At 49.1% G+C, this 14,527-nt stretch overlaps 1 protein-coding gene across 2 annotated transcripts in view; it reads left to right on the top strand.

The window, feature by feature from the left end:
* The first annotated feature begins 1,394 nt into the window (after positions 1-1,394).
* Positions 1,395-14,527, top strand: part of C5H17orf67 (chromosome 5 C17orf67 homolog) — a 30,950-nt gene continuing 17,817 nt past the window's right edge. The window contains exons 1-2 of one of the 2 annotated variants that reach the window (XM_061142586.1): positions 1,395-1,501; positions 2,429-2,529. In XM_061142586.1, the coding sequence (XP_060998569.1) occupies positions 1,447-1,501; positions 2,429-2,529 (156 nt within the window). In that variant the 5' untranslated portion in view covers positions 1,395-1,446. The remainder of the gene's footprint in view (positions 1,502-2,428; positions 2,530-14,527) is intronic. The other variant, XM_061142585.1, reaches the window with a different exon arrangement.

The following is a 14,527-nucleotide window of genomic DNA, read 5'->3' as shown; positions in this document are numbered from 1 at the left end:
GAGCAATATGGGGGCATAATGGGAAGAGTGCTGGGCTTTAGAGACAGAAAAATTTGGCTGGACTTCTGCATAACGTGTGAACTTGGACATTATTTCACCTCTCTGAACCTCACTTCCTTTTCTATAAAATGAAGATGAGCTATGCAGCTCATTCCATAGCCTACACCCTACGTGGTTGCTGCTGCTGCTGCTAAGTCGCTTCAGTCGTGTCTGACTCTGTGTGACCCCATAGATGGCAGCCCACCAGGCTCCCCCGTCCCTGGGATTCTCTAGGCAAGAACACTGGAGTGGGTTGCCATTTCCTTCTCCAGTGCATGAAAGTGAAAAGTGAAAGTGAAGTTGCTCAGTTGTGTCCGACTCTTTGCGACCCCATGGACTGCAGCCTACCAGGCTCCTCCGTCCATGGGATTTTCCAGACAAGAGTATTGGAGTGGGGTGCCATTGCCTTCTCCGACCCTACGTGGTAGGTATTGTTATTTCTTTTGTTCAGGAGAAGAAACTGAAGTTCAGAAAGGGTAAGTGGGAGCTTCCCTAGTGGTCCAGTGGGTAAGAATCTGCCTGCCAATGCAGGGGACATGGTTCGAATCTGGGTCCTGGAAGATCCCACATCCTGCAGAGCAACGAGACCCCCTCTTCTCCCTGCCGGACCACCCCGCCCCCCACCCCCCAACAAACACAACTACTGAGCCTGGCCCACGAATGGCAGCTAACTGAAGCTCTCTCACCTAGAGAGCATGCTCTGCAGCAGGAGAAGCCACTACAGTCACTGCAATGAGAAGCCCACGCACTGCAACTAAAGAAAGCCCGAACGGAGAAAGGAAAACCCAGCACAGCTACAAATAACAAAACTTTCTTTTTAAAAAAAGAGAGAGGATAAGTGATTGATGGAAGGTTACGTTGCTAGAAAGACATAAACCCCAGGCGTGAACCCTGGTCTATCTGGCTCCAAGGTCAGCTGAAAAAAATTTTCCCCTCATCAGGCTCCTGGCTAATTTCCATGCCCACCTCTGAAATTATTGGGGAGGTCAAATTAGATTGGTGAATGGGCTTTGGGAAAATGTCATAAAATATGAAAATGGAAGAGATGATGCAACCTCAGTGAAACAATAGGAGCATAAACAGAAGCTACAGATAAACACAAGCTACTCCAAGACGTCTATGTATCTATTTAAATGAAATTGTTGTTGCATGCTGCTTTGTCAAATTCAAGCTCTGAAAGTCATATGACAGAGGGATAATTTCCTTCCTCAGGATGAAAATTTATAGGAATTCAGAAGAAAATATTTTGGTGATCATAGTAAAAACTTCAAGTCAGATGAGTTTTGCATCATGCTGTGAGCGCTGTGAGTCAAAGCACAGTATTTGGGCCGGATGTGGCTTCCTTCAAGTAGGCTGGCTCTCTGTGGGGGGATTCATTCTGAGACAGGCAGAGAGCGACCCGGCAGGATGAAGAGGTTCTTTGTGCTTGCACTGTCTCTCACCTTGCTGATTTTCTTCTCAGGTGAGCATTAACTCCTGAAACCTATGTCTATGCTGACAAGATAAACTGGAATAAAGCTATTTTATATTTTTAAAGTATTTTTTCATAATTTCAAATAATATGTAATACATAATAATTCAATGCTTCTTTTTTTTTTTTCCTTAAGAGTAGGCTCCCAGAATTGCTATCATAAGGGATAAATTATTCTTTTAATCTTTAAATGCATTTGAATACTAATTATCAAAAATGCTAATCAATCTTAAAATTTGACATACATTTTTTTCAATTTTTTTTTTGGCTGTGCTGCCTGGCTTGTGGGATCTTAGCCCCCCTGACCAGGGATGGAACCTGGCATTCCCTGCAGTAAAAGTGGGAGTCCTAACCACTGAACCACCAGAAAATTCCCTTGATATACTTTTATTATAATAATACCTTTTAGAGTTTGTGTGTGATTATCAAAACTTGATTTACTTTAATTATAATATTATAATATCTGTTTTGAGAGATCATGCGTGCTTACCAAGTTTAACAGAATCTTCTTGTCATGGGAGAACCTTCCAGTAACATTTAAACTTGATTTAGTGTGTTGAGGCTTTGAAAGAATCTCCCCAAAGCAACCCTGAGGGATAAGAAACACACTGCCCAGAGACCTGAAGAAAACGTGTTTAAAGAAACATATCCATTAAAGTAATGGCCACTTTTAGAGGACTGGGTCATCGCAGTAGGTAAGTAAGTTTTAGTTACGCAGCCTTAGCCAGCTTAGGAACAATTAAAAATTCCTCTCTGAGCCTTTGGGAAAGAAAGCCCATCCCTCTGAGACAGGTCCCTGTGAAAGAACTTTTGTGTGCCGACCCAAATTGGACTTGCAAATGCTTGGCCTTGGATGGCGAGATGGCGCGTGGATGGGGGTGCCTGAGAGTCCCCGAGGTCCCTTCCTGACTTTTTCAGGGGCCTCTCCGATTCTGACGGAAAAGCAGGCCAAGCAGTTCCTGAGATCCCGGCGCCAGGACAGGCCGAGCAAACCCGGGTTCCCCGATGAGCCCATGCGGGTGAGTTCCAGGCAGGCTCTGGGCTGTCTGGAGGGAGAGGGAGGTGGTTGGAGTGCTTGTTCACTGTGAAACCAAATGAGGCGGTCCTCCCAGCCCAGGGAGGGCGTTAGATGGAGACTCTATAGAGTCTCAGGTGCAGGGTGATCACCTTCTCCTCACGCCTTTCTCTTCCAGTGTCGCCAGCCCCATTCCCCTGCTGTTCACACAGGCTTTAAATGGAAATAGTGCAGCCCCCGCTGAGGGTCCAGGATCCTGAGTGGGCTGTTGGGCGGCTCCCCTGAACGGGACGTTCGGGAGCTGTGCCCCGAGGCTGGTGTCAATCCCGTCTTCTCCCTCTTGCCCTGGGCCCCGGGCAGGCTGGCCCAGCAACCCCAACCAGTGACGATGCTCTGTCTGGGCAAGGCAGGATCTATGTCCTGCTGCCACCAGCTTCTGCCCTCACCCTATGCCTCTGATTTCAGGCTGGGGCCTTGGCTCTGCCTGGTAGGTCCGTGGTGTCCACCTAGTTTTTATGAACCAGGAGCCCTGCTCCTGCCTTCATTTTGTGAATTGTGCTGGGTGCTACAAGACCCTGCCACCCTGGCTTGTCTTGCCTTCCCATGACAGAAGAGCTGACATTCCTGGTCTTTTTATCCCACTCAGGTAAAGGTAAGAGCTTCCCAGGTGCCTCAGTGGTAAAGAATCTGCCTGTCAAGGCAGGAGACGTTGGTTCCATCCCTGGTTCGGGAAGATCCCCTGGAGAAGGAAATGGCAACCCACTCCAGTATTCTTGCCTGGAGAATCCCATGGATGGAGGAGCCTGGTGGGCTACAGTCACAAAGAATTGGACACGACTTAGCAACTAAACAAGTCTTCCCCGGTGGCTCAGACAGTAAAGCATCTGCCCGCAATGCGGGAGACCTGGGTTCGATCCCTAGGTCGGGAAGATCCTCTGGAGAAGGAAATGACAACCCACTCCAGTACTCTTGCCTGGAAAATCCTGTGGATGGAGGAGCGTGGTAGCCTACAGTCCATGCGGTCACAAAGAGTCGGACATGACTGAGCGACTTCACTTTGAAGACGGTCCCTCATGTTTCTCAGTACTCTTGACTTCAATATTCTTGACTGTAAAAAAAGGGTAACAAATAGTACTACTCATATTACTATCATATCATTGTTATAAATAATAGCGTAAAGCAACTCCTTTGTGAGAAGAGAAGAAGGTAATTCATACTAAGGCACTTAGAAGAATACTCAGCAAGCAGGAAGACTCCTCTGAGTACGAAGCACCAGGGACGGGGTGCAGCAAGGCTGCAGATGGTCCTCCGGGTTTCTGCTCCCCGCCGGTGGCAGACACAGAGGAGCCAGCAAAGCCTATTTCTGAGAGTCACTTAGAAACCAGGCGGGGGCTCCAGACTGTGAAGGGGGGACGTGGCTTTGTTCTTTCTGGCAGAAGCCAGAGGTGGCTGGAGTCTCTGAGTGCAGGGGGACAGGGCTGGCGGGGGGCAGACGCGGGAGCAGGGACGGTGCGGGGATGCTGGACTTTGGCCTTCAGCAGAGGACAGTCAGAGGATGATTCGAGTGGGGGAGTGCAGACTCAGGCTTTAAACAGATAGCGTTCAGAAGAGGCCCAGGACTGAAGTCTGAGTCCCCAGGCGCTCAGAGGTGGGCATAAGCAGCAGACCCCTAGTGGCTCAGGAGGAATGTGAGGGGAGGGGGGGAACCCAAGCAGGGGGCCACGGGAGCCCAGGGGACAGGGCTTGGGAAGGGGTGGGGTGGAGGGTGACGGAGCCAATGGGGGGCAGGGTGTCTGGCTCCAGGGTCCCTGGGGGGCCCCAGTTGGTTCTTTGTGCTTGTGGGGTGTTGTCTGGAGGGGCCATTCCGGAGGCTCTTCCTCGTGGGCCCCGGAGGCTGGGGGAGGCCGGTCATGGGGCTGGTTCAAGGCCCCTGCAGGTGCCTGGGAGACAGGCTGTGCTCGGCCCCAGAGTGGGCCGAGCGTTTTCTCCGCCAGCGTCTGCCCTGAGCTCTGACTGTGGAAGGGCGGCCCTGCGGGGATTGGAGGCGGTTTAGGCAGCAGGTGGCCGGGGCGGTAAGGCTCCGCTTCCTGCCTCCAGCTTCCTTCCTCCGCCTATGCCAGCTGCCCACCATGCTCAACTCTGCCCTCAGACACGGCTTGTTGTGGTCCTTCCATGCCCAGAAGGTCCCAGAGCTCCTTCTCTGACTGTTTCCCTCTTCCCAGCTCCTGATCATCACCAGCCTTCATCTGTGACAACCCTCCGCTTGCCTCCAGCTTTGCTGTTTTCTGGAATATCTGGCTCTGGGGTTTTGTTAATTTGATATTCTTTCATAGGTTTGACCACTGACTCGGGCTTCCCAGGGGGCGCTAGTGGTAAAAAAACTTGCCTGCCAATGCAAGAAATAGAAAAGACTTGCGTTGATCCCTGGGTCGGGAAGATCCCCTGGAGGAGGGCATGGCGACCCTCTTCAGTATCCTTGCCTGGAGAATTCCTTGGACAGAGGAGCCTGTCGGGCTGTAGTCCATAGGATTGCAAAGAGCTGGACATGACTGCAGTGACTTAGCACGCACGCATGCACCAGTGACTCATCTTAACTCCTTGAACCTGCCTGATCTAGTTTCTGTGATTCTGTCTCGACTCACCCACCATTTCCTACACATTTCGCGTGTGGTACAGTCCTGTGTGTCCCTCACCAAGACACTGACCTGTGTCTAGAATCCTTAGCCACTCAGTCAAATTTAGAAAAGTGCCTGTCGTGACCTGTGGTTGAAATATGTACATAAATACATAAATATGCAATAAAGCATTTGGTAGTTAGTTTACACCAGTAGTTCTCACGCAGGGGTGATTTTGCTCCCCTACCTCGGGGACATTTGCTGATGTCTGCAGACTTCTTGGGTTGTCTCAGCTGCTGGGGGGAGGGTTTACTATTGGCATCTAACAGGTTAAGGCCAAGGCTGCTGCTGAATATCCTCCAATGCACAAAGAAGCTCCCACAACAAAACTCATCTGGCCTGAACTGTAATAGAGCCGAGAGTGAGGAAGCCTGGCTACAGTGCTGAACAACCTCTTCCTCTTTCACTGTGTGTGTCTCTCTGAGCGTCTCTAACACTCACTCACAATTACCTCCATCCACGCATGGTCCTGGCTGAACCAACACAGTTTCCGGAATCACATTTTTTTTCCCCTTAGGAGCGTGTTTCTTCATCTTGGCAATGTGCTGGAATCAAATGGGGAGGTTAAAAATATGATGCCTGGGACCCCTCAGGTGGCCCGAGGTGTGACATCGGCATCGGGGAGGGGGAGTGGGTAGAGGCCCCCAGATGGCATCAATGTGCAGCTGAAGCCCAGAACCACCGTCCTGGGCCTTCTCCGGGGAGGCCTGCCACGGGTAACAGTGCCGAGCACGTTTAGAAAGCAGTTGAGTGTTGGACTGTGGTCTGGAGAGTAGGTGGCTTAGTTGTTTAGATGCAGGTAAGAGAGAGAGAGTTGTGTGAGAGGGTTGAGTGGTTGAGCAGAGGGCCCTCCATGCTGACCAAGATGGGCTCCGAGTTACACTCTACATCCTCGGTGCCCTGCCCAGCACTGGACCTGAGGCTATAGACTAGATGTTCTTCTTTCATTTGAGAAGCGTGTGTCCATAGTATGGATAAGGATGAGCCAGAGTCTTCCAGCCTGACTCCAGTTATCTAATGAGGTTATCTGGCACACGGGGTCTGAGAAGAGGGCCTTGAGCTCTAACCTGAAAGAGGAGGGAGGCTGGGAAGGCTTCCTGGAAGAGGTGCCACTGAGTTGAAGCTTGAAGGAAGTGGAGTTTGCAGACAGTGTGTGGGTGGGCGAGGTTGGACAAGAGCGCCCTCCAGTGTGATTCCAGGCTATATTCTGTGCAGACTGGTTCTGAACTATGGCCTTTCGACTGGGGGTGAGTCCTTTCCTTTTCCTGGAGTAGCAGTTTTCTCTGTAAAATGCAGAGTGTGGCCCAGAGTCTGGCTAAAATGTTCATCCCAGGCTTCGTAATCTAGAATCTGGAGAGAGTGTCAGGGCGACCAGGTTCTTGGTGCCAGGCAGTGACTGACAGGAAGAGCCCACTGCCAGACCTGGACTTGGCAAGGGCCAGAGGGGTTATTTGGAGCCCCTGGAGGGGCTTATGTCAGGGTCTCCCTCAAACACCAGGCCCCCCCTGAGCTGGCCCTGCTGCTGTGTGCCTGGCCTCCTGCACTTGCTGCCTGACTTTGTTCCCCCTTGTGTCCCGCTGTTGACTTTTCCTTTCAAGGGATTTACTGAGGGCAAGATGAACAATACCAACCACCTGTTGTGTAAAAAGAGGCACCTCATCCCCTTTTTAAAAAATTACAGTATTTTTTAATTGAAGTATAGTTGGTTTACAATGTTAATTCGTGCTGTGAAGCAAAGTCAGTCAGGTGTATATCATGCATATATATATTCTTCTTTTCATATCATTTTCCATTATGGTTTATCACAGAATATTGAATATAGTTCCTCGTGCTATACAGTTAGTTGCCTTACCGTTTCGATTCACCTCTTTCAGCTGAGCAACTGGTGGATGTCACCACCATCTTAGCCAGCATCGCTGTCGAATGTGGGCCCTGGGTGCAGTGACCTCTGTTTGTCAGCAGGTCACCAGGAGGCCATGAGATGCGCCTCTGGCCACATAAACCACACCTCGTGGCTCTTTACCTTTTGCTGAAACCACTTTCTACCCTCCTTCTTTCTTTGTGCAAACCATCAACTTACATGTTCCTTTGTTAGGGATGGAGACACTGTTCTGTGTGTTCAGGGTGGCAGCTATTGTGTGTGTGAGAGAGAGAGTTTGTGTACGATTGTATGTGTTTAGGGTATATATGTACTTGAGGGTGTGTATGTGTGAAGATATGTGTGTGTGTATGACTATACGTGTGTATGTGTGAGAGAGTTTGTGTATGACTGTGTGTATAGGATATAAATGTATGAAGGGTGTGTATATGTGAAGGTATGTGTGTGTGAGGGTTTGTGTACGACTGTGTGTATAGGGTATATATATATATATATATATGTGAGGGTGTGTATATATGAAGGCATGTGTGTGTGTATGACTATATGTGTGTGTGAGGGTTTGTGTATGACTGTCTGTGTATAAGATAATATGTATGTGTGGAGGTATGTGTGTAACTATACGTGTGTGTATGTGAGGGTTTGTGTGTGACTGTGTGTATAAGATAATATGTATGTGTGGAGGTATGTGTGTGTGTATAACTATACGTGTGTGTGTGTGAGGGTTTGTGTGTGACTGTGTGTATAAGATAATATGTATGTGTGGAGGTATGTTGTGTGTGTGTGTGCGTGTGTGTGTTTTGGAAAGAGCATCGCAGGATAATGTTTTTCAGACAGTCTGGATTCCAGTTTCCTCTTTTTTGACCCTGAGTGTCTAGGACACACGGGATGACAGGCGATGAGCACAGACGGCCTCTCGGGGCCAGGTTGGGAGGCGCGGGCTGTCCTAGCGGAGTGATCTTTCATTCTGGACTCGGTGGGAGCCACAAGGGGGTTGAAGCGGGGCGGGGTTAGAGCTGGAGTGCAGGAGCCACTTAGAGGCTCAGGACACAGCCTCTTGAACTCTGGCCTTCAGGTCTCATTATCCACAGGACGTGGGATATTACGTTTTTGGACATGTTATGGCACCTCCTTGCCACGGTAACCTGGAGATGGACAGGTGAGCCGGGACAGATGAGCAGCGTGGGTCTGTCCTCGGGAGCTGAGCCTGGAGACTCATGTGCTCAAAATTACTGAGAGATGGCCGGCGGGTTATTTCATTTTTCTTCTTCTGTCTGAGGGACTGTGCACAAGAAAACCCTTTCAGAGAGAAGAGAGGCCACCGGTGAGAGGAAACATATGGTGCTTTGGGGAGGGATCAAGAATTCAGAATGAAAGCAAATAGGAAGATTTGCAGTCGTCTCTCCTCGGGAGTGTCTATGAAGCAATGTTTGTATTCTTGACACTTGGCTTAAATATTGGCAGGTGTTGGCTTCTGTGGGATGATAGGTGTTTTGGAAGCAGGTTCAGACAAGCTTTACCCACACATCCCGGGGGCTGGGCAGCTTTGACAGCCTGTATCCTGCCAACTCAAGGCAACAGCCACTCTTTCCTGACTGTGTGGTGGGAAGGACAGAATAGCGCCTTTGAAAAGATCACTGGTGCGCCCTCCTTGTGGGGAGGACTGGCTTCTGCCTCAGAGGAGTGGGAACCCCTTGCAGGCACCCTTGATGGAGGAAGATGAGGACCGAGGGAGAGAGGAAGAGACCCAGCTCTGGGAAGGAAGCCGGAAGTGTTCTGAGTGTCTGGAGGCAGCCAGGAAGGAAGGGTGTGAAAGTCCCAGAGGCGGGGATGGGGAGAGGGGTCGGGGTGGGGTGGTGGGGAGGTCAGAGAGGCCCGCCTCTGACAGAGTTCCTGTGGCAGGAAATAGCCAACACGTTCATTTTATGGCAGGGCCTTGGAGTTGAGTTTGAACCTGGGGGAGTGGCAGAGGGCAGGTGTGTGCCGTGCAGGGTGAAGGCGGCTGAAGGAAGGGGAAGGCACGCACTCGGATCTGGAAGCTGGAGTGATGGGGGAAATGCGACCCCCAGATCTTCAGAGAAGTGGGGGAATTGGGTTCTAGATGTCACAGGAAGGCGACAGGCCCTCCTGGAGGGCTAGGATTCACGTGGGGACAACCCCCCCGCCCCGCCCCCCCCCCTCCCCGGGGACATCTGGGTGTTCGCTGAGTTCACTTACTCTGCTCTACGATTTAGGACTGAAGTGTATGAAGACATCATGCTGGAAGTCTCCAGATCCTCAGGTAGGGGAAACAGCCTGAGAAGCTGAGGGAGACACGGCTGTGTGGAAAGAAGGGCTGGGCTCGGGGTACGAGGGGAGAAGCTGGAGAAGAAAGATAGTCCTGAGTTTTCCCTGGAGTGTGTCAGCAGTCACGACTGCACTTCTGCTGATGGTCAGGGTTTGGGGGCTGAACCCTCAGAACTCCAAGAGTGGTCCCCAGCCCGGCTGGTGGGCTTCGCTTGGGAGCCCACCAGACACACAGAGCCTCAGGCTCCTCCCCACATGTGAAGGTGGGCCTGAGCTGCAGGCTGGGGGCCCCAGGGGCACGTCTAAGTGCGAGAAGTGCTGTCCTGGAGGGGCGGCCCTTAGCTTCTACTCCCAGTGTCCTGCGGGCTGGGATCAAGCCAGTGCTTGTTTTGTTTTGACACAAGGATCCCTCTGGGCTCTCTGCTCGAGTGGATTCCTGTTTTCCAGGACACCTGGCCCCTGGCTTCTCTCTCTCCTCTGTGGTTTCTCCTGCTGAGCCACAGTCTCCTTTGCCAGGTTCTTAGCCCTCGACAGTTCTTTAAACGTCAGAGCATTCCAGCTCTCTGCCTCTTATAGTCCCCTAGTTGAAGTATCACCTCTGTGCTGATGGCCGCACACTCCTAAGTCCAGCCTGGGCTCTCTCCACGAGCTCCCTCACACAACTGTCCTCTGGGCTGTTTGCACTGGAACATCTAGCCTGCAGCTCAGACCTAACCACTCCCTGACCTTGCCTTCCCCCTTGGGGTAAGGGGGGCGGCCTCCTCCTCCTAGTTGTGTGAGCCTGAAATCCAGCGTCTGACCACTTCTCACCTCCCCGGCCACCGCCCGAGCCCTTAGAGTGGACCGAGCAACATCCTTTCTGGACCCCTTGGCTTCTGTTCTCAGCAGAGCAGCGAGAGTCAGTTCTTAAACACGTAAGCCAGACCCCATTTCCCCCAGCTTAAATCCTTCCAGTGACTTCCTGCCTTGCTCCAAAAACTGCCATGGCCCGACAATGGCCTGCGAGGCCCTAGAGGTCTGTCACCTCCCTCTGTTCCCGCCTTGACCTCCGCCTGAGTCTCATCGCTCTCCCTGCCCCACACCTGCAGTCACGCTGGCCTCATCCCGTGCTTTGGACACGTCAGGCTTGTCTGCCCCTCCACTGCTGTAGTGCAGGCTAGGGGGAAAGCAGGCTTGCCTTTATTTCGTGACTTGCTTTTTTTTTCACTCAGTAAAACTTCTTGTTCTAGTTCATTTTAAATTGAAGTGTAGGATAAATGTATTATGCTATGGTCTGAGTGTTTGTGCCCTCCCCTCCCCTCCATTCATATACTGAAATCTGAACTCCCAAGTGACGGTATCCGGGGATAGGGCCTTTGGGTGGTACTCAGGTCATAAAGGCTCTGCTCTCATGGATTGTAAATGGGATTAGTATCCTTATGAAAGAGGCCCCAGGAAATCTCCCCAGACACGTCTGCCATGTGAGGATGCGAGGAGATGTCTGTGGCCTGCCAGGCAGCCCACGTCCGCCCCTGCTTCCACCCTGATCTGTGATCTTCCACCTCCTGGGCAGGAAGAAGTCAATTTCTGTGGTTGGTGAGCTGCCCAGTCTGTGGTATTTCAGGTTATAGAGCGTGAATGGACTAAGACATATTACAACTTACTTATTTTATTTAACTCTTCCTGGAACAATGGGCATTATAGTTATTTCTGATCATGATATCGTTGTACAGAGGTATGTTTTGCCAACTTCAGTGATAAGAAATGAAACTTCTGAGTCAGAGGGTTTATGTACTTGCAATTGAAATGGGTACTGCCAAATTGCCTTACCAACTCCCATCAGTAGTGTGTATAAAAATACCTAGTTCCTTGTATTCTTGGCAACACCTGTTCTTATGAGACTTTGCATGCGCAACATTTAAAATGGGAATAAATAAGGTTTTGAAAGGAAGGTCAACCGCATACTTTTTTATCTGTATATGCTTACTTATTGAAAAAGACCCTGATGCTGGGAAAGATTGAAGGCAGAAGGAAAAGGGGACGACAGAGGATGAGATGGTTGGATGGCATCACCCACTCGATGGACATGAGTTTGAGTAAACTCCAGAAGTTGGTGATGGACAGGGAGGCCTGGCGTGCTGCAGTCCATGGGGTTGCAAAGAGTCAGACATGACTGAGCGACTGAATTGACTGACTGACAACTTTATACTCTTTTCTCTGTATGTGTTTATGGAGACAAGTTACCTAACAGTAATGATATGATTTTCTCCATAATAAAATTTGGGGCAAATTAATACTTTTATTTTCATGCTTTTTCTACTGCTTAGTATTTATGAGCATGTGCGTGCTAAGTCGCTTCAGTCGTGTCTGACCCTTTGCGACCCCATGGACTGCAGCCCGCCAGGCTCCTCTGTCTGTGGGATTCTCCAGGCAAGAATACTGGAGTGGGTGGCCATGCCCTCCTCCAGGGGGTCTCCCCAACCCAGGGATGGAACCTGAGTCTGTTACGTCTCCTGCATTGGCAGGCGGGTTCTTTATCACTAGGGCCCCCTGGGAAGCCCACTACTTTAGTATACTAGTTTATATTAGTTTCTTAAGGCTACCATGACAAAATACCACATACTGGATTGTGTGAAACAATAGAAATTTATTCTTTCACAGTTTGGGAGGCTAGAAGTTTGAGATCAAGGCTAGAAGTTTGAAATCAATGGCAAGGTTGGTTCCTTCTGAGAGCTTGCAGGGAGAGCCTGTGCTGTCTTCTCCCCAGCTGCTGGTGCTGGCTGGCCATTCCTGGCATTTCTTGGCTAGCAGCTGCATTACTCCGATCTCTGCATCTGCCTTTACACGGCCTTCTTCCCTCTGTGTCCTCATGCCCAGATTTCTTTCTTCTAAGGCTCCTTGTCATTGGATTTAGGGCCTACCCTAGTCCAGTATGACCTCAATTTCAAGTAAGGTCACATTCACAGGATTCAGGTGGACATTCAATTTTGGAGGACTCTATTCAACCCAGGACACTCAGTTTTTTATTTTTAATAAACATATGCATCAGTTCAGTTCAGGTCAGTCACTCAGTCGCGTCTGACTCTTTGTGACCCCATGGACTGCAGCACACCAGGCCTCCCTGTCCATCACCAACTCCCGGAGTTTACTGAAACTCGTGTCCATCGAGTTGGTGATGCCATCCAACCATCTCATCCTATGTCGTCCCCTTCTCCTCCTGTCTTCAGTCTTTCCCAGCATCAGGGTCTTTTCCAATGAGTTAGTTCTTCGCATCAGGTGGCCAAAGTATAGGAGTTTCAGCTTCAACATCAGTCCTTCCAATGAACACCCAGGACTGATTTTCTTTAGGATGGACTGGTTGGACCTCCTTGCAGTACAAGGGACTCTCAAGAGTCTTCTTCAACACCACTGTTCAAAAGCATCAATTCTTCAGTGCTCAGCTTTCTTTACAGTCCAACTCTCACATCAATACATGACTTCTGGAAAAACCATAGCTTTGACTATACAGATCTTTGTCGGCAAAGTAATGTCTCTGGTTTTTAATATGCTGTCTAGGTTGGTCATCGCTTTTCTTCCAAGGAGCAAGCGTCTTTTAATTTCATGGCTGCAGACACCAACTGCAGTGATTTTGGAGCCCAAGAAAATAGTCTGTCACTGTTTCCATTGCTTCCCCATCTATTTGCCTTGAAGTGATGGGACCAGATGCCATGATCTTCGTTTTTTGAATGTTTAGTTTTAAGCCAACTTTTTCACTCTCCTCTTTCACTTTTATCAAGAGGCTCTTTAGTTCTTCTTCGCTTTCTGCCATAAGGGTGGTGTCATCTGTATATCTGAGGTTATTGATATTTCTCCCAGCAATCTTGATTCCAGCTTGTGCTCCATCCAGCCCAGCATTTCTCATGATGTAGTCTGCATATAAGTTAAATAAGCAGCCTTGATGTACTCCTTTCCCAATTTGGAACCAGTCTGTTGTTCTATGTCCAGTTCTAATTGTTGCTTCTTAACCTGCATACAAATTTCTTCGGAGGCAGGTAAGGTAGTCTGGTATTCCCATCTCTTTAAGGGATTTCCATAGTTTGTTGTGATCCACACAATCAAAGGCTTTGGCATAGTCAATAAAGCAGATACAGATGTTTTTCTGGAACTCTCTTGCTTCTTTGATGATCCAGCGGATGTTGGCAATTTGATCTCTGGTTCCTTGATTTTTCTAAATCCAGCTTGTTGATCTGGAAGTTCACAGTTCATGTATGGTTGAAGCTTGGCTTGGAAAATTTTGAGCATTATTTTGCTAGCGTGTGAGATGAGTGCAATTGAGTGGTAGTTTGAACATTCTTTGGCATTGCCTTTCTTTAGGATTGAAATGAAAACTGACCTTTTGCAGTCCTGTGGCCACGGCTGAGTTTTCCAGATTTGCTGGCATATTGAGTGCAGCACTTTCACAGCATCATCTTTTAGGATTTGAAATAGTTCAGCTGGAATTCCATTGCTTCCACTAGCTTCGTTTGTAGTGATGCTTCCTAAGGCCCACTTGACTTCACATTCCAGGATGTCTGGCTCTAGGTGAGTGATCACACCATCATGGTTATCTGGTTTATGAAGATCTTTTTTGTATTGTTCTTCTGTGTATTCTTGCCACCTCTTCTTGATATCTTCTGCTTCTGTTAGGTCCATACCATTTCTGTCCTTTACTGAGCCCATCTTTGCATGAACTGTTCCCTTGGTGTCTCTAATTTTCTTGAAGAGATCTCTAGTCTTTCCCATTCTATTGTTTTCCTCTATTTCTTTTCATTGATCGCTAAGGAAGGCTTTCTTATTTCTCCTTGCTATTCTTTGGAACTCTGCATTCAAATGGGTATATCTTTCCTTTTCTCCTTTGCATAGTTTTCACCAAAAACAGCAAAGGAGAGGGGTTAAGAGTAGGGCTGCAGAGTGCCAAGTCTGAATCCCAGCTCACCACTTTTTGGTTATCACATCCTGGCAGGTTGCTTAAACTCTGTCTCAGTCTTATTTTTAGATATAAAGGTGTGATGAGCAAACTTATCTCAGAGATTTATTGTGAGAGAAGACATGCAAAGCACAACGCCTGACAGTTGTGACACTGGCTCTCATTCTTCTTGTTTTTTACAAAGCAGCAGTTGAATAAATAAATACTTTAAAAAATATATTAAAACAAAAACCTCTTTGGC

Source organism: Dama dama, chromosome 5 (assembly GCF_033118175.1).
Source record: "Dama dama isolate Ldn47 chromosome 5, ASM3311817v1, whole genome shotgun sequence".
Lineage (NCBI taxonomy): Eukaryota > Metazoa > Chordata > Mammalia > Artiodactyla > Cervidae > Dama > Dama dama.
This window is presented reverse-complemented; position numbering and strand designations above follow the sequence as displayed.